The 18,158-nt window shown below is 49.5% G+C and overlaps 7 protein-coding genes across 9 annotated transcripts; 3 read left to right on the top strand and 4 right to left on the bottom strand.

The window, feature by feature from the left end:
• Positions 1 to 1,504: 1,504 nt before the first annotated feature.
• AAFC00_006646 (uncharacterized protein) lies at positions 1,505 to 3,908 on the bottom strand (the record flags this gene model as incomplete). Its single annotated transcript, XM_069346635.1, has 5 exons — positions 1,505 to 1,762; positions 1,828 to 3,233; positions 3,283 to 3,516; positions 3,566 to 3,629; positions 3,681 to 3,908. The coding sequence occupies 5 exons, from the start codon at positions 3,906 to 3,908 to the stop codon at positions 1,505 to 1,507; spliced, it is 2,190 nt and encodes a 729-aa protein (XP_069199506.1).
• A 453-nt stretch (positions 3,909 to 4,361) lies between these two features.
• AAFC00_006645 (uncharacterized protein) lies at positions 4,362 to 6,712 on the bottom strand (the record flags this gene model as incomplete). Of its 2 annotated transcripts, none has more annotated exons than XM_069346634.1 (5): positions 4,362 to 4,673; positions 4,725 to 4,831; positions 4,883 to 5,344; positions 5,396 to 6,521; positions 6,578 to 6,712. In XM_069346634.1, 5 exons carry the CDS (start codon positions 6,710 to 6,712, stop codon positions 4,362 to 4,364), a joined length of 2,142 nt encoding a protein of 713 aa, XP_069199504.1. The 2 variants fall into 2 exon arrangements, with proteins under 2 accessions (XP_069199504.1, XP_069199505.1); XM_069348355.1 differs by having other exon boundaries at positions 6,578 to 6,691.
• Positions 6,713 to 6,731: 19 nt separating this feature from the next.
• AAFC00_006644 (uncharacterized protein) lies at positions 6,732 to 7,216 on the bottom strand (the record flags this gene model as incomplete). Its single annotated transcript, XM_069348354.1, has 3 exons — positions 6,732 to 6,797; positions 6,855 to 6,947; positions 7,097 to 7,216. 3 exons carry the CDS (start codon positions 7,214 to 7,216, stop codon positions 6,732 to 6,734), a joined length of 279 nt encoding a protein of 92 aa, XP_069199503.1.
• Positions 7,217 to 8,060: 844 nt separating this feature from the next.
• On the top strand, positions 8,061 to 10,043 carry AAFC00_006643 (uncharacterized protein; the record flags this gene model as incomplete). The annotated part of the gene is made up of 1 exon (XM_069346633.1): positions 8,061 to 10,043. The coding sequence occupies one exon, from the start codon at positions 8,061 to 8,063 to the stop codon at positions 10,041 to 10,043; it is 1,983 nt and encodes a 660-aa protein (XP_069199502.1).
• A 371-nt stretch (positions 10,044 to 10,414) lies between these two features.
• On the bottom strand, positions 10,415 to 12,023 carry AAFC00_006642 (uncharacterized protein; the record flags this gene model as incomplete). 2 transcript variants are annotated; one of them, XM_069346631.1, is made up of 2 exons in its annotated part: positions 10,415 to 10,764; positions 10,820 to 12,023. In XM_069346631.1, 2 exons carry the CDS (start codon positions 12,021 to 12,023, stop codon positions 10,415 to 10,417), a joined length of 1,554 nt encoding a protein of 517 aa, XP_069199500.1. The 2 variants fall into 2 exon arrangements, with proteins under 2 accessions (XP_069199500.1, XP_069199501.1); XM_069346630.1 differs by having other exon boundaries at positions 10,820 to 11,657.
• Positions 12,024 to 14,232: 2,209 nt separating this feature from the next.
• AAFC00_006641 (uncharacterized protein) lies at positions 14,233 to 15,090 on the top strand (the record flags this gene model as incomplete). Its single annotated transcript, XM_069348435.1, has 2 exons — positions 14,233 to 14,505; positions 14,566 to 15,090. 2 exons carry the CDS (start codon positions 14,233 to 14,235, stop codon positions 15,088 to 15,090), a joined length of 798 nt encoding a protein of 265 aa, XP_069199499.1.
• Positions 15,091 to 17,438: 2,348 nt separating this feature from the next.
• On the top strand, positions 17,439 to 18,157 carry AAFC00_006640 (uncharacterized protein; the record flags this gene model as incomplete). The annotated part of the gene is made up of 2 exons (XM_069346629.1): positions 17,439 to 17,446; positions 17,620 to 18,157. 2 exons carry the CDS (start codon positions 17,439 to 17,441, stop codon positions 18,155 to 18,157), a joined length of 546 nt encoding a protein of 181 aa, XP_069199498.1.
• Position 18,158: the final 1 nt, after the last annotated feature.

Genomic DNA, 18,158 nt, shown 5'->3' with positions numbered 1-18,158 from the left:
AAGGTCGTAGAGTTTTACCACGTGCAACCTCACAACCCATGTCAACAAGTTGGAGATATCCAATGTGATATGAGTAATTCACTACAAGATCATACACATATGATCCGGACACATAATTATCTCTTCGCAAGTAGGATTGGGCACCACTCATCAATTCAAAGGTGATCACACAAGATCAAAAGCTGCTCAACTTGCACTTGATGTATCCACCTTGATATGAATGCCAAATGAGATTGAGCAAAAGACCCAGTATCAATGTGATTCTGTAAAAATACTCTTGCTCGCTCTCCATCAAGATAACACTTGGAAGACAGGAGGGCATTATCACCATGCAGCCAAAAGACAAAAGCTGCGACGCCTGTGTGATTCGAACACACGCTCCCGAAGGAAATGCCTGGACTAAGACCGAATGAAAGCGATCTATAGCAGGGCATCGCGTTAACCACTCCGCCAAAGCGCCATTGGTAAATTACTTCGCAGACTTTACCATTCATGTACCTCTTTCTATTGCTCTGACCATTCGCTCGCTTGTGTATAGTGCATAGCATCGTAACTCGAACAATGTCATGCATAAAAAAGTCTTGTTGCACTGCAGGTAAGTAGCAATACAATCGCCCATTGTGAATGCGCACAGCGAGTCCAATCCTCGACGAAGCAAACTCACCATCACACGCTGCCCCCCGCTCCGTGTCACCCACTCACTCAAGAAAACCAACCCGACCTACCTCATCCTGATGCTGTAAACCACCCCACTTCCACCCCTCTGTCCCACCACTTCTCCACCAGCAAAAGTGCACAGCCGAAAAAAGACACGGCGAAGACAGAGCAAAAGAAAAAAAACACAACTCTCCCGCCTAGGCTTGAACTAGGAACCTCTCGATTAACAGTCGAACGCGCTAGCCAATTGCGCCACGGAAGATTTGATGAATGGCAGGCTCGTGCTGGCCTCTCCATAAACTGCTCATCCAGTTCTATGCCGATACCACATCGTACATGGTTTTGCGTCAGGTGGGCAAGTTGATGCTGTGGGCTTGAAAGTAAAGATCTGGATGGGTCACGAATACATTGTGCTTGCCATGGGATTTCTTATGCAGCTCGGGCACTTGTACAGTGTTTAGAAGTAATTGGGACATGCATCTCTGTGCGAGGTGGTCTTGGTTTTGTATAAAAATCCACCTAAGACATAATATTTGCGCCGAGGAGATGCCGCCGTGTAGAGGAAGGGAAAAGTCTCTACGGAGTATGAAGGAAAAACGTCTCATTGATAGGATGAATTTTCTGTTCTTGAGCAAAGTTTGATCCGGTAAATGGTTCTAGATGCTTGTCCGGTGAGGTAACTGTTCAAGTCCGATGGTGAATGGATGAACGCTAAGGTCCTTATGCAACTTCGCCATGTTCTTCTCGAGTTCAACCATGGCTGTACACACACGCTAGATGATTGCAAAATAAAGATTTATTCTTTGCTCAACACGGTTCGTTATCGTCTATCATAGATCCACGCCATCTACAAATCGAATTGCAAGACAGTAATACTCCACTTGGGTACATCCCAAGTCCAGCTGCCCCCTTCACTCGAGTTACCGTGTTTGGCATAAGAACCGCCGGATGGAAGCGACAAAGGCTTGGGTACCACTTCTGTCTGGTTATTCACAAAGTTATACGAGTTCAAGTCCGCTGCGGTCAAGATGGTGCCGTTGACGTTGGTAAAGGGCTGAGTGATATCAACTGTCAGGGGAACGGTAGCGTTGAGGGTATTGATGACCTGTGCAGCACGTATTGTTAGGACGAACGGTTTTGTGGTAGTATTACACGTGAGCCTGGGCTTACCTTGAGATAAATTGCATTCTTCTCTCCATCAATACTAGCAACCCAATAGAGCGGGTTGAGCTCTCCAGTCACTGGCAACGTCTCGGTTCCACGGTAGTGTGCAAACATCCACTGTTGCCAGTAGCTCGCGCTTTTGACTGTCTCGTCCTGCTGAGCGGTGTAGGCGATCATGTCTGGTGTCCAGTTCGTGAAGTTCAGGTGTTGCAGACTGGGCGCATAGCTGCTCATCTTGACGGTGTTGGGGTTACGCTCAGCACCGATAGCGTAGACGCCTTCTGCAATGGCAGAAACAAGGCGAGGATAGAAGACGTGAGAGTCGAGTGGGTAGCTGTAGTTGATTACACCGGAAGGCGTGTCGATCTGGATCACACTGTATTCTCCGAGAAGAATACTCACATCTGTGTTGTTGGTTTCTTTTTGCCAGTTGTCCCACTGGTCAAAGTTACTGACGAACCAGCTGGGTTCCTGGTAAGTGTGCCAATCCCACATGCCGCCTGCGGGGATGGAGATGTTGTACAGCGAGTTCTCGTCGAATGCGGTGCTGATGTAGGTGATGTTGGGGTGTGCTGCCTTGAGACCATTGTACATGAACTCCCAGCGGTACGGGTAAGTCGTACTGAACCAGTCCTCGTTTCCGATCTCAACAAAGCTGATCTTGAATGGTTCTGGATGACCATCTGCAGCGCGTCTGGCTCCCCAAGTGGTCGACACATCGCCCATACAGTACTCTAGCTCCTCAATAGCTTCTTGGAGGATTTCACCCATGCGGTCCTCCGGGTACGATACACCGCTTTGACCGTAGATATCGAGAGAAAAGCCAGCATAGACAGCGAGCACTGGCTCAATGTTCATTGCCTCTGTCCACTCAAGATATTCAAGCAGACCAAGTCCGTTTGTGTTGAAGTAGGTCCAGTCACCAGGTCGTCCGGGGCGGTCCTTGAGGGGGCCAATTGTCTCCCACCACTTCCATCTTTGCTGCGGGCTGTATCCTTCGAGGTTGTTTCCACCAGGGAAACGCAAGAAACGCGGCGAAATGTCGTTGAAAGCACCGGCAATATCAGGACGCAGTCCATTCTTGTATCCCTTGAATGTCTCTGGGAAGACGGAAACCAGATTGAAATAGAAAGTCTGTCCTGCCACCTGCGCTCCATCCATGGTGACTGCAAACGTGTTGTTCTGATCGGGTGCAGTGACATTAGGGTAAAGAGTAGTGTTCAATTGCACGAAGTCAAGATATGGCAAGATGACATTAGGTATTTGTGACGATGCAAGCACAGCACCGGTGTCGTTTCGTCGGAAAGACGTAGTGAAAGTTACAGCAGTGCCATTGGGGTTGCGAGGATAGTTCGACAATGCCCAGAAAGATACATTGTATTGCTGCGGATGAACGTCAAATCCCCACCAGCCTGAAGTGATTAGTCCATCGATGAGTGAAGAGGGTCTGGCGATACAAACCGAAGTTTTTGAATCCGACTTCCCCTGTGGCGTTCTGAGGGATATCAATCTGCATAGAGACATGCAGAGCATTGGAGAGAGGGTGCGTAATGTCCAGAGTCATCCGAACACCATGCCCGATCGTTGCCCAAGCATCAGGCGTTGGAGCGAAGGGTACAATAGGGTTTTCTGACAATTCAGGAATGACAAAGGTACCATCGTAGCCCTTGACTAGAGAGAAGTCCGCAGTAGAGCCTATACTGGTCTCAGTACATGTTTCGTACAGACTACCAGCTCATCTCACCTTGGAAAGCCCGATTGGCAATCATCTCTGCGTAGATGCCGCCATCACCAGAATGATTAATGTCCTGATTATCTATATAAGCAAATGAAGGCCAGTCAGAAGCTGCAGATCATACCTCATGCATCAATCCATAGAGATATGGAGAAGTAGCGTTCCGCGCAGATTTATCGCTCGTATCGATCTTTAATGTCACAGGTGAATTGTCATTTTTTGTCGCATTGATATATGACATGTACGAGGGCAACGAGCCATCGAGGGAGGCATTCACAGCTTGTCGAGGTGGGAGTCGTCTGGCTCCAGCCACACCCGCGCAAGCGAGTGCCAGAGCAGAAATGGTCAACATTGTATTGAGATCTTGCTGTCCACAAGTGAAGACATTAGAAATCTACTTGGTGCTCTGAGTGGCCAGAGCTATATAAAGTCATATCCTCGTCGGTTCGGCCAGCCACTCCGGCTGTGGTTTCGCAGAACCCATGTTCAATACAGAGCCCCGACGACATCATTGTTGTCCGATGAAGCCAAAATCCAGGTACTTCACCCGACATCTGCGGTATGCAGATGCTGTTTCTGCATCTGAGGTAGTCAATCCACCAATAGCACAATTCCAGCAAACGTGTGGAGATGTGATCATCATTCGATGCCAAGATATGTGGAGATGTGCGGGGGTTCTCCATACTTTACATCTGGAGACTTCCCTGGAACAAACATACAGGCAACGGATGAATGTCGATCAACGGTAGAAAGGCGGTTAGAATGGTTCGGCAGTTCGATATAGGCCTACAAGCATTCCTTTATACTATTGGCTCCACCAGTGCGCCCTGGTCTTCTGCCTGTGACCGCGACGCGGTAGAGATGTGCTCGGCGCACCATTTGCCTTGTCCTTCGCAAATTTCCGATCCATCAGCAGATTCCACAACTCCATAACAGGTATGCGTCTTGCCGGGAGCATGCTATACTGCAAGCTGTACAGACTTTTTCGATGAATGGGCGGGACGAAGCGACCCGTGAAAAGCCGGAAGAACACGCGTGGTGATAAGTAATGCTTACGAATGCGGTGCTCGAGTTGTGCATACTGTGAGAATGTCTGCGAAAAGGGCAGCGGGACGGACTATGCGGAGTCAGAGAGCGGTCAAAGGAAGCTTGGCTGCATACATCTTACATTGAGCTTGATATGCGAAGTCGGCGCGGTTGGTCGGCCAGTCGGCTGATACTGCTCGGTAGGACGGTTTGTAGTAGGGCAATTCAACAAATCAAATTGGATGCCACCTAAATATTGATTAGCGACCTTTCGGAATAACCTTACGTGACAGAACTTACCTGGTAAGCGACGCGAATCCTTCAACCGTAACATCAGCGCGAAGAGCGGGAAATGGTTCAAGCAAGCCAGCCACGTATCTAATGCTGCTTTGAGCACGATGATACCCATTCTAGCGCTGGCGAAGGTTGCGTAGAAGACGCCGACTGTGGGAAGAAGGAAAGCCAGCAACGTGAACAGTATGGTTCCCAATAGCAATTGATCAAGATCATAATCGCAGGAGTCGATTCGATTGCGCAGGATATTGCGTTTCTTGCCTCGAAAGAGATGGAAGAGTGACACGATAATGGTCAATTGCCAGCTATAGATGCGCGCGGATGCAATATAGAAGGCATATATGTGCAATGTGAGTATAGACGTCAGATCCGAGAAAAGCGAGACAGGCATGCTGGCACCTGCGAAACTGGAGAAGCCTATGAAACGAATGATGCCTGGAAGGGCTGGTCGAAGGCTTTGCATGCAACCTAGGAGAACATTAGACAAGCGACAGGTATCAGGGGTTTGCATCGTCTTACCAGCCCAGTACTCAATTACCCACAGGAACAAATCACCCAGGAAGTGAGCGAGCTCAGTGTTCAGTTTCAGTCCCGCAGGATAGTCAGTCAACCAGGAAATCATACGCTGAAGACCCTCGACAAACCAGGAGCTGACAATATTATCTACTTGACCAGCGACAAGATGTGAGTTTTCAATGATATATGAGCCCAGTGCTATGCCGATAATGATGTCGTTTGCTACCAGCCAAAGACTGTTGTAGAAGCGAATGTACTCCGGGTGGCTATTGGTGATACTGCCCCAGTTCGTACGTCGTTTGCGCAAGGTAATGTACTGGATGGGCCAATAACAGAATTGCTGGAGGCGCATATCTACCTGCTGAGCGGTTGCGGAAATGTCCTTGAGCGCCGCATAATCGGGCAATAATCGCCATTCCAGGATGCGCAGCAAGACTTCGCCTGCCATTCGGTGCAGTACCAAAGCAAGGATGAGTAGTTGAGCGAGGACTGGGTACACATATGCGTCAAAAGTGTGACGTAAACCGAACTGAGCATAGTCCCAAAGATCTGTGGCAGACTCGACGAATTTCTCACTCACGCTCAAGGCTCGTTTGGAACGGAGGCCTACGAGGCCAACGTTTTTTTGCAGGAGTTGATTCATCTCGTACGAGCAGTTGATCTGATTGATTATCACCGGAAGCGCCATCTCCTTGAGCGTTCGCGGCTGGCGTATCACGGTATGCAATCGAAGCTTCTCCACGAGCTTCTGCTTGCGCTTCTTCTCAGCAGCCTCTTCTTCACCAGTAATCTCATCTGCCAGCTCAGAATTGCTGGATCTGTCTCCTAGGGTAAGCGATATGGGCGACAAAGACAGATACTGCATCCGATGGGGATCTGGACGATCAAAAGTGATGATCTGTAATGTGTATTTGCCATCTTCGCAACAATACACCTGAGGCATGCGATTGCCAGGAGTCGTGTAGGCTGCGAACGAGGCAGCGTTGAAGACAAGGGGAGTGGTGCGGGGGTTGAGTGCTCCTAGGACCTCCAAAGACTTTTCACCACATCTGTCGGTCAATTGATGGATTGGGTGTGGGCTGCCTCGATACAAGAGTCCCATTTTCAGAGCAGTGTCAACATTGCGTGCCTAACAGAAAGAATCAGAAATGGTCCAGCTTCCATGTCGCATTCGATGCCACTGACCTCCACGTCGAAGAGGATAGCAACGACGACAACGTCGAGTTCCGAATTACGCCATCCTACGATGACGCCCGACTTGGTGGTATTTGCGATATCTGTCGGCCAGAAAATGCGCATCAACCCATTGTGCGTAACCATGCTACCATGTCGATAGCAGCTAGAAAGACCCTCTTCGCTTCAACTGTTCGCGCGCGGATAGACCTAGAGCTCTTGACCGAGGATGCTTGCTGGTGTCAGGATGACGTCCTGGATGTATATCGGGATCGCAGTGTGAACTGACTGTGTCGGCCTCTATTGCGGCAATGCGCCCAATGGGGATTATGACGACGAGGAAGAAGATAGAGAGCACTATGAAGCCTTTGATACAGCGTGTCTGGGGGAAGCCGTCAGAAATGTATATGCGCGTACATGCGTCCGTCAATCATCGCTGGTTTTTATGTTGCGGCGTGTTTGCAAAGGGCATGAACATGTATGAAACAACACTGCTCAAGGGTAGTAACAACGAGCTCGAATGCGACTTACAATGACACCGTGATCCCAAGCGAAAATGGCAAGCTCATAGAGTCTGGTGACGAGATCCCAGCGGGCGGTGATATAGCCGGCTACAAATATGCCAAGGGTAAGGACAGAGAATGGGTGCATAGGATGGCACGCTTCATGACCTGAGGGCGACCATGTGCTGTCGTCGACGTGGGTCTCTGGCGCGTTGTCTCTCTCTCTCTCTCTCCTCTTGGCAGTTGGAGGGGAAGAGATGGAGATTTGAAACGTGGAGAAGAGGCAATGATTAATCAGAAAGAGGAACGGGGCTTAGAGGTTTGGCCGTGTCTTGAGGATATGCGACAGCTAGCAAGACAGCGAAAGCGTGGGACGCGGTATGACCAAAGTATACAGCACGTGGACGATTACTGGGTGATCGAAGCCGCGAAGCAATGTGCAATGGGCAGCCAGTTATCAATTGGTCAATAGATGCTTTAATCTACACAGAAAAAGTGGAAGATCTCGACGCCAAAGAAAAGGACCCCTTGAATGCTATGTTTGCGCCAGATTTGACGGAGAAAAGTGCGGGCGCATGCACCATGCGGCATGTTATGGTGACGACAACATACAAAGGACTCGTACACAAAGTTCACGAGAAGTGCGCGACTGGTCTCCTTCGTCAGCCAGCCGTAATATAATTTCGTTCTCTGCGCCAATAAGGGCTAATTAACAAGTCAGACGGAGACGGACTCTTTGTGTTTTGTATGCGCCGTTTGCAGTCTGCGATTTCTGAGCACGGACGTATCGCGTCCGCGGTCTTGCTTGCCCGCCTGGTGTATGCTTTTATGAGTGAAGCATCTCACATACAGCTAGCTGCCTTACAGATCTGATATACAGCTACTGCTCTGTGGTTTCCATCGCTACACAAGGTCTACTGCCTGGTACATGGTGATTCGTGCTCACCAATGCCGCATATGTTCCAGATAAGTCTATAGCTGCTGCGCTCATCATGTTTGGTCGAGGCCAGCAAAATAGCAATGTCTGCAGATTCTACCAGCAAGGTCGTTGCAAGTTCGGGAATGCCTGCAAATATGAACATCCAGGTGCCAATCAACCTCAAGGAGACCAGAACTCGTTCGCTGCATTGAGCAATAATAATGCTCGCAATAATAACAACAACAACAACAATCGTCCGTCTGGCTTGGCACGTGGCGACCATTATCGACCAGGATCAAATCAACAAGGCCAACAGCCTCTCCCCTATCTCATGACTAAGGAAGGCATCGAGACTGATTTGAGAAACGACCGGCCGGAATGGCCACTGTCTGCTTATGGTCCTGGCCGAGATGCCCCGAGACAGCTTTTTGGTGGTCTTCCGCTTGAGCAAAGTTTCGAGGAGATGCGACTGATGTTCTATCTCGCTCAAGCTCAAGGCAGTGTCCAAGCATATATTCAAAAAGAAGAAGAACTGCTGGCTCGATCTAACCAACAAGTACAGCAAGTCTTGAGCAATCTAGACGGTGCAATTCAATACGTTCTAGCTGGGAAAGACGAGCATCCTAATCGTCTTGACATGTGCTTGAAGCCTGGTGCCGGAACTCAGCCGATGCATCCGCAACCTCCAGTCAGCAGCATCACACCTTCGGGGCCAGCCTTTGGACAGCCCTCGGCTTTTGGTGCTGCAGCACCGAAACCAGCCTTCGGTGCACCGGCCTTTGGTGCTCCAAGTCAGCCAGGTGGTTTTGGGCAGCCCTCAGCTCTCGGGCAGAACACAGCATTCGGCCAGCCATCATCTCTTGCTCAAGGAAGTGCCTTCGGTCAGCCCTCGGCCCCTGGGCAAAGTAGTGGGTTTGGCCAACCGTCTATGCCGGGTCACGGTAGTGCTTTTGGCCAGGCTTCGACCTCGACACAAGGTAGCGCATTCGGGCAACCATCAGCTCCAGCCCAAGGTAGTGCCTTTGGTCAACCCTCAGCCCCTGGGCAATCCGGCGGATTCGGTCAAGTGGCCGCACTTGGTGCTAAGTCGCCCTGGGGACAGCCTGCCGCCACGAGCCAAGGTGGTGCATTTGGACAGCCTTCCGCACCCGGCCAGATGAACGCGCTCGGAAAGCCAGCGTTCCGTCAATCAGCTTTCGGCCAGGCATCAGATCCTGGCCAACGGCCAAGTCCATTCGGTCAGGCCTCACAGGGAAGTGGTGCATTCGGTCAAGCAAGTCAGCCTTCGAATCAGGCTTCCCCGTTCGCTTCAGCAGCGCCCGCGTCAAATACATCTGGAGGATTCGGTCAAGCTTCCGCATTTGGTCAGCCCAGCCAACCCGTAAACAATCAATCGAGTAGCCCATTCGGTCAGGCATCAAATCCTGATGGCCAACCAAGTGCTTTCGGTCAACCATTGTCCTTGGGTGCCAGTCAGCCAGCCAATCCCAGCCCCTTCGGCGCCCCGTCACAACCACAGCAGAATCCGATCTCACAGCAGCAGTCTGCATTTGGCCAAGCTGCGGCTCCAGCTTTCGGACAACCATCAGCTCCATCACCGTTCGGCCAACCGTCGAAACCATCGCAATCACCATTCGGCGCAGCGCCGCAAGCTGCGAGCCCATCACCTTTTGGTCAGGCCCAATCGACGCAGAGTAATGGATCAGCCCACCCTCTGCAGCCGACAGGTCCATTGAATTCCCCGGACCCATCGACTTACACACGCCGGGATGGCAATAACAAGCTCACTAACTGGAAGAACGCACCAGTACAATATATGGGTGACGCTGGGCAGCCTTCAGCCCCATATTATAGGAAGGCCGACGGCTCGTGGGAACGGATATGGCTTCCCGACGGTCCACCGCCGCCAAATCCTGACCTTCAAGACCCCCGACCTGAAGTGTATGACGCTATATTGGAGGCGGCTTACGCATTTGTAAGGGAGACAGGGACGTTCAAGGATGGAGTTATGCCTGAGATACCGCCGATGAGAGAGTGGATCAGGTACGATGTATAGAAGATGGGGATCAGGAGTCTTGGCCTAGGTGAAATTTCCCTCTATTCTCTAATTTGTAGAACATCACAGCCGAGCATTTGCAGGAGAGCTCGTTGGTCATCAAAAGTAGTTGCTTATCTCCATAGCGAAAATGTAGGCATATATGATACTCATTTCCAACCCTCGTTGGATATCTCATTGAACGAAATGAGGAAAAAATCAAACTGACAGGGTATTTTGCTATTCTTCGTGATTACATAAAAGGTGTGACTTTCCCTCTTTGTACAAAGGTCGTCCACACGTTCGCCCAAGTATAGGTCCATGCGAAGTGAACCACTAACGCAAAGAAGGGTAAAGAATACATAGGAGAAATTGGCAAAGCGAGAAAGAACTCAATGACTCCGGGCAGGAAGTTCTTGAGGATGCGTAGGCGGAAGCTCCTGTGGGTCAATCTGACTAGGCATCTCGACGTACCAATCTTGCTCGTTGCGATACCGAGGCGGTGAAGCTTGTCCAGAGCTATGCCGGCTCGTCTGGGAGGCTGACTTCTTGATCGGACCCAATGCAACAGCCGACGACTCCTCGGACATGCCTGTCAATGATTTTTCGCTCGAGAGTCGATGAGTCGAGATCTTCGCTGCGGCATTAGGCTTCGAAGCGCGTCTTCGCAAGCAGAAGCAGAATCCCACAGCGATGATGGCGGTACCTGTCGCTGTACCTAATACAACACCAGCAATGGCTCCTTTGGAAAATCCCATCTTTAGCCACATTTGTTGACGCAAGACCCGGTATTGCACTTGAGATCGCAGTCTGTATTGGGCTAGGTGTCGGGTCAGGCGAGTCTGTAGGTACGGTCGTGTGGTTTTTGATATCATTGTTCGCAACCATTGGAGTCCAGTGATGGGCCCAGCTCTGTGCGAACAGCGATGAATCGTTCTCGATATCATCGAGCTCGGTCTGAGAGTCCTGGATGCTCACGCCCGTCACCCCTAGACCGTTATTCGATGCTCCGGGACCAGGAGCTTGTGCAAGCCAAGTAATCTGCTGGCGCGAATTTCGACCGATGAAGGCAGCCTGTAGGAACGCGCGGCCTAGGACATAGTTGTCCCCGGCCTGTGGTGTGAATGGCTGACAGGGGAAGTACTGAAGAGGTGCTGAAACGATTGGTGGCACCAGTGTGAGGTTAAGAAGCATGAATGGGACTTTGATGAGAACATCTTCAGTAGCACCAATTGAGCCAGGAAACGAGAAACCCAAGTATGCAGGGGAGGAAACGACACCTTTGTAGTCAGGGTCAGAAGTGTTCCAGATGTAATACTGAGTTTTCACATCGAAAAACACAGGGAGCTTAGCGGCTATAGCTGCACAGGTCTTATTTGGAAGGCGTAGATAGGGTGCCATTGGATCAATCGAGACTTTGATAGCAGTCTTCTGGCTTGTGTTTGTGATTAGGAAGCCATTTTCAGGCGTCTGAAATGAGAAAGGGTTTCCACCAGTCTCAACACCTATCGTAATGTCTTGAAGACTTGGTCCGTCGAATGCGAAAGTTGTGTAAGGCCCGATCAGTCTGCCTTTGTCGTAGCCGCCAAGATACAATGAGCCGGGATATTGGAGAGCTGCTGAGCCAATTTGCATCCCGTATGAATACGATGGTATAACGCTTGTATTGAACAAATACCCTGCTGGCATCCATGCCGTGTAATTTGGGTATGTAGCGACTCCAGAGAATAATTGTGCCTGTGCTATTTGAGATCCTGTGTTCAGAGCAAAGTACCCTAGCTCAAGTCCAGTCACTACACCATTGGGGTAGGTAATGTTTGCTGGGTTGAGAGCACCAATACTGTTGTTGGCGATGGTATACTCCGTGTCGCCAGATTTGATGGACGTTGTCGCCAGCCAATGAGTAAGCCCAGCTTGGATCCCAGCCGCGTCTACATTCTCAGGTCCCTTCCAAGTGATTGGCGTACCACCAACCGGGACCAAGTGCTGCCTACTCCGCATCCGTATGCGCTCGTCAAAAGGGAGTGTCGAGCACGACTCCCTTGTCGGAATGTATGTTGCCCACGTACTACCAGGGAGGAGATCAACGGTAGAACCAGATCCTTGTAGTCCATCAGTTGATAGGCCGCTGCCGACCTGGACAGTGACAGCATTCCAAGGTCCATCAGGTCCATAGGTAGTTCCACTCCAAGCGACTGCAAGGTAAGGTAGTTGGGATGCGGAACATATTCGAAGAAACGCGGACAATGCAAAAATACTCGTCGAAGAGAGAGACTGCATCCAGCACCTGGGTGAAATAAAACATATTGATTAGTAGTATGCGAGAACAAGTTGGTGATCTTGTAAATTCAAGTCAGGAGTCCTACTAAACAAACTGTGTTCACAATAAAGCATGAGGAACGTACAGGGCAAGAGCATGCGGACATTACTTGCAAATCTACCTGACGAGGTGTATAAGGAGCTCCATGATTTTACCTGCATCTTCCCAGAGTGTGTCGACTTGAGTGAAGGCGAGATCGCTGACCATACGGATAGAGCGCCGTGTGTATCAGTAAGCGCCCTTGGCCAACGACTCGACTGCCCACTACCTTAAGCGCGTTACCCTAATCGGGCCACTTGAATTTGCCGCTTGCCAACGGGCTAACTTCCTCACAACCCGATTGAACAACAATCATCGCTCTAAATCGAGAGGATTCCAGTGTCACACTATGAAGACTCCAGGGGGGTCAGTGTTGAATTTTGGCCGTGTCTAGCGCAAGCTCATCATGAGTTCTCGTGAATGGTTGTGCCGTTTGGACACATCTCCCAATGCAATACATGGGTCGATTCGGATGGATCATATGCGTGGCTGATTCGAACCACTCACAGGATCCCTTGCTTCAGTGACAATGTTGCTCGTGTGAGATACGTAGGTACGTTTTTTGAAAGATGGTGTGAGGAAGTGTTGTCAGGCAGGAGTCCAAGCTCGAAATTGGTATGTGCGTCTACAACCTGCCCTAGTCTTGATATCCTGATCTCTGGCACCATGATTGCCCAAACCATGTGATCAACGAGCAGTAAAAAAGTAATATACGAATCCAGACACTCGGGACTGTCACCATCCTCCGGGCGATGTTGACTGGCGACAAGACTGGCGCACGCAGCAAGTGTGCAAAATCGGAGGTGCGGATTCCACCTTGGAGGACCTCAACCTTGGCACTGTACTGCCTGCTTAAGTCGAAATTGAACAGCCAGGCGGCTACGGTCCTCATCACTCCCACCACATTTGACCCAATGATTGATTGAGTATTATGCGCCCGCTGCCAGCCTCATTCATATACGGATATGATGCCCTGCAGTAGCTCGCTAGCATTGATATAATTTAAGCGCCTCGCGTGTCGAATGCACCCTTCCTCCATGCAGCCAAGTACATCATCCGATACGGAGCATTCTTTTGGAGCGATCCAGGCCAGAGTTTTGCCAATGGGGGAAATCGTAAGTAAAGAAAGACCTGATGATCAAGGTATGAAACGAGATGATCGGCATGTCTCGTCTTGCCGAAATTCGCTGGCATAGACATTACTACCATCCTGGCGCTTATTGCCTAATCCTTAGAGGCCGATGGGTCTTCAGTGGGTCTTCAATGAACCACCAAAATAGCATGTCGACATCGTTAGCAACGTATATGTGTTCGGCGTTGACCTTACAGCTTCTCTTCCCATAAGATTAGATCCCATTCTCTAAGATGTGGGAAAATACGAAGTACTCTATCTTGCCGAAAATGAAGCCTCGAGACGTCATTCAGGGATTGTCGAAGATCGTTGATATCAACATCGTTGATAGCGTGGGCCAGCTGGTAGAACGGTGGAGATACAGCGCTCTTCATGAAGAGGACGAAGAAAACCTCAGCGACACATTCCTTAAACATAACGAAGATGACGAGCGGTCATCATGGCTGCCGAGGATCAAGCAGATCTTCCCATCAAAAATCCATTTACGTGTGGTTCTAGTAACCACATTATTTTTAGCTCTTACGAGTCTTACGGTATTGTATGGCCGAGAATTAACAAGGCATGTCTCAAGCTCTGCTTCGGAACTATCTGATTCAACAACTCCTGCTCCAATACAGGTTGTCGACGATGTGAATACAGAGGAAGTCGACAGCAGTATGTGGAAACGGTTTGCATACACTCAATATGTCACGAACCATAACTATCTATGCAACTCTTTGATGGTATTCGAGCGTCTCCACACCTTTGGAAGCAAGGCCGAGCGAGTTATCATGTATCCCAAGGACTGGCGGATAGGTGAAGCCGATCCCAGTACTGAAGCTCGCTTGCTACTCAAAGCGCAGAATGAATATCACGTCCACCTTGTGCCGGTACATGTTCAGCACCTTGAGGGTGACGCGACTTGGGCCGACAGTTTCACAAAGCTGCTTGCCTTCAACCAAACACAATACGACCGTGTCATCAGTCTTGATTCGGATGGAACTTTGTTGCAGGTAAGTGACCAGGGGTAGACATTGTCTGTGTGATCGATACAATAGTGCTGAAACATCTAGCCTATGGATGAATTGTTTTCATTACCCAGCGCCCCAGTTGCCATGGCTCGCGCGTACTGGCTCGATGATGATAGCCTCTCGTCCCAACTCCTCGTGGTCGAGCCATCAGACTTTGTATTCAAACGGATACAGGGAGCCATGAGAACAAGACAGGAAACCCAATTTGACATGGAGTTGGTCAATGATTTGTATCGCAAAGACTGTCTCATCTTGCCACACCGCCCTTACACTCTCCTGACCGGCGAGTTCAGGAGTAAGGACCACAGCAAATATCTCGGCTCCAAAGAGGAGGTTTGGGATTCCGGCAAAGTCTTTGCTGAAGCCAAATTTGTTCATTTCTCCGATTGGCCATTTCCTAAGCCATGGTTTGAAGGATCCGAAGAACTTCGAGTTGAACTTCAGCCTACTTGTAAAAATGCTACCGAGACTGAGCCTGAGGACTGTACGGGTCGTGAGATATGGAACAATCTTTACGTGGACTATAGAGAGCGACACAAGGAAAGACCAGAATCAGTCCTATTCTAGTAGTGCATGATACTGTGCTGATACCATTACAAGAATATCTGTGGCGCGGACTATGAAGCAATCGCGAAACGTGCGGCAGCCGAAACACGAACTAATCCTCGAAGCTACCTTTCACCTTTCGAGCCATTGTTCTAGAATTCCCTCTACACTTGCTATTCGGCACCATGCTTGAGCTGTACTTTCCTTTGTATAGATTGTAGAGGGAGAGCGAATACGATGTGTCAATGCTATACATACCTAATTTGCGTTGTTGAACTTACATCTATTTCGAGAATCATCCCCTCGCACTTCTGACCCTTTTCCCTGTTGATGTTTCTCGAGTGTGCCAGTCAAATTGTTCAGGCCCATTTGCCCAGCAAAGCCATCAAACCAGCACCCAGAAATACGCAGAACACCATGAAGGAGACGCACTTATTGTCTTTCGTTCTGTTCGGATCGAACAGAAAGTCCCTCGCAAGCAGCTCGACCAGTCCATTGTACATGAGTATCCCCGCGCTGGCGGAATCGAAGACCCCTTCTATGGTGCTCTGTAGATCTTGTTAGTCTTGATATTCACATTCATAAAGCTCACTGCAGTGAAGGAGCTGCCGTTATATGTATGCCTTACGCCCAGCCCGATTGCTATCGAGATTGAAGTTGTCAGGCCGTAACAAAATATCAGCGCTCAAGGCAGCCAGCTTACTCGCTTCGGGAACGGTATAGCAGATATGCGGCCGCCGAGATCGAGACCCTCGAAAGATTGGTGGGAAACTAGCACTGGATAGAGCGTTGCGAACTCATCGCCAGCAATCCCGAGATCCAAGCCTGAGAAACAGAAGGTATTTTTGCACCTGAGTGGTCGTTGCATTCATTACTGAAAGCATGAGATAACATATGACCTTTGCGGAACAACAGTGTCGAGATCGACACTACTTGCGTCGAACGACATTTTTGCGCTGATCCGTAAAGAAGATGCTAGAAATGTCAAATGAAGGAGCATGCGCGCATATTTATACAGCTGGGTTTTGTGGTCGAGTACAGCTGAACGAATCCTGCTGCGAAGGAGAACTTGGCTTGGCTCGAAACACCTTGATGGCCACATCGACTTCCTACCTCATGTTTCTAGGACTTTGCTGCGTACCCTGATGGGTAAAGTGGAGTTTCCCACTTATGCTCACTGATTGCAGGGAGTAATTTAAGGACTCTGATTGGAAGAAAGGACTCGAACAATAGTGATTATAGTATGGATGTTAAGATGTGCCTTTGTGACCGACTCCACATCGACTGAGCGGAACACGCGAGAAAGACTTTACCTTAGCTTGAGTCGAAATGCACGAGAATAGATCGAAAGACTCTGACGCTATTCAAGAGAAATACTTGCGCGGTTGGTATAACTAATCGACCTCAAAGCGATATTCATGCTGAGTGGCTTTTGCAAGGATCGAGTCTGGACTTTGCATAAGATGGTGTTGCAAAATCGCACCAAAAATTCCTCCTTAGCATATGCAGCAAGAATTGGATCTGGACGCAGCCGGGATGAAGATCAAAAAGCTAAAGAATTGACATTCAAGACTGGTCCAGGATATATAAACCTACAGAATGACTGACAGATGGTCTGCTGTCGTGGTGCGGTGAAAGACTTTCGACTGTTCGAGCATAGATGATATAAAATGTAGGGAGGCACCGGATGTGGATGCACAGCTCTTTATTGGTCGATGAGTCCATGATGAATGGTCGATGAGTCCATAATGAATAGTCAGTAAGTCCTTGATGAATAGTCAATGAGTCTCTAATGACAGGCAGTTGACTCCTCAATGACTAGTCAATGACCACCCGGTAAATGATCAATGACTTGAAACGAGTTCCTCTGTTCTGTCCTCGGCCAACATGACTGTAGGAAAAATTACCGTTCTGGGACCCACAATCAGGGTATGGCATGTCCTGAGGAGAGCTGCAGAACGAGACGTTTGTTTGCCTTTGCATGCACCGACAGCATCAGAAGAGACCGATTGGACACTGCCTCAAAGGTCACCTTATCCTATCTCAAGGATCTGTAGTTGAGGTGCAAGCAGCAATGCGTTGAATACACAATGTCGTCATGGTTATGCTGACACAATCAGCCTGTCTGATTGGCGGGGATGGGGAACTGAGGGGCCGAAACACTACCTAGCACCATACCTTAAGGTACCTAGCTAATTGAGTCGAAAGTGCCTTACATAACGTAACAAGCGCCCACCCCGGTACTGTAGAGGAACTGAAGCTCTTGTCGCTGACTTGCTGGATCTCTCTTCCTCTGCGGCATCCCAATTGTCTCTTGTCCATCGAACTACAAGTGTTTATCAACCGCAATAACACAACATACCTTGAAGATGTCTGAGTAAGTTAGCTTCAACCCCACACATCCCCGCATTTGTACTATCTTTATCTACCTAATTACCTGAATATCTACATTGTTTGCGGCCATCGAATACCCGGGCCGAGGCGTGTTACAAATATCAAATAAATCTCATCAAAAGGTATTGGTCTTATCGCTGACATTGCACTCTATAGTCATCCAGTCCACCCTGCCTTGGTGCATTTTCCAATCACGTTCCTTACTACAGCCTATGGACTCGATGCCTTGATTCACGGCTGGTCCTATCTTCCCGACATGATAACGAGCTATCTTCCGGGCCAAACGGAGCTCTCTCGAATCTCGTACTACGCCCTCTCGCTTGGTGTTCTCACAGCTATTCCGACTGTCACTTCCGGCATCTCACAGGGCTTACCTTTGTTGAGCAAGGGTATCAAGAGCCCCGATGGCACCATCAAACCCAAAGTCAAGACATTGCTTGCCCATGCCGCCATCAGCGATGTCATCGTCGTTGCTAGCGCATGGCTCTGGTGGAACAAGAGACAGGCAGGTGCGGCGCAATTGCTACTCGAAGGCAAAAATCCTGCTTCGTACGAGAGCACGACGTACATGATGATTGCGGGGCTGATTACCCTTGCCGGCACACTGTTCACGGCAAGCTTGGGAGGATCATTGACTTATGACTATGGAATGGGCTTTGTTCCTGCGAGCCAGGCAGCCAAGAAGAAGGCTTGAG

The sequence above is a fragment of the Neodothiora populina genome, assembly GCF_041146345.1.
Source record: "Neodothiora populina strain CPC 39397 chromosome Unknown canker_contig_8, whole genome shotgun sequence".
NCBI classification, from domain to species: domain Eukaryota; kingdom Fungi; phylum Ascomycota; class Dothideomycetes; order Dothideales; family Dothioraceae; genus Neodothiora; species Neodothiora populina.
This window is presented reverse-complemented; position numbering and strand designations above follow the sequence as displayed.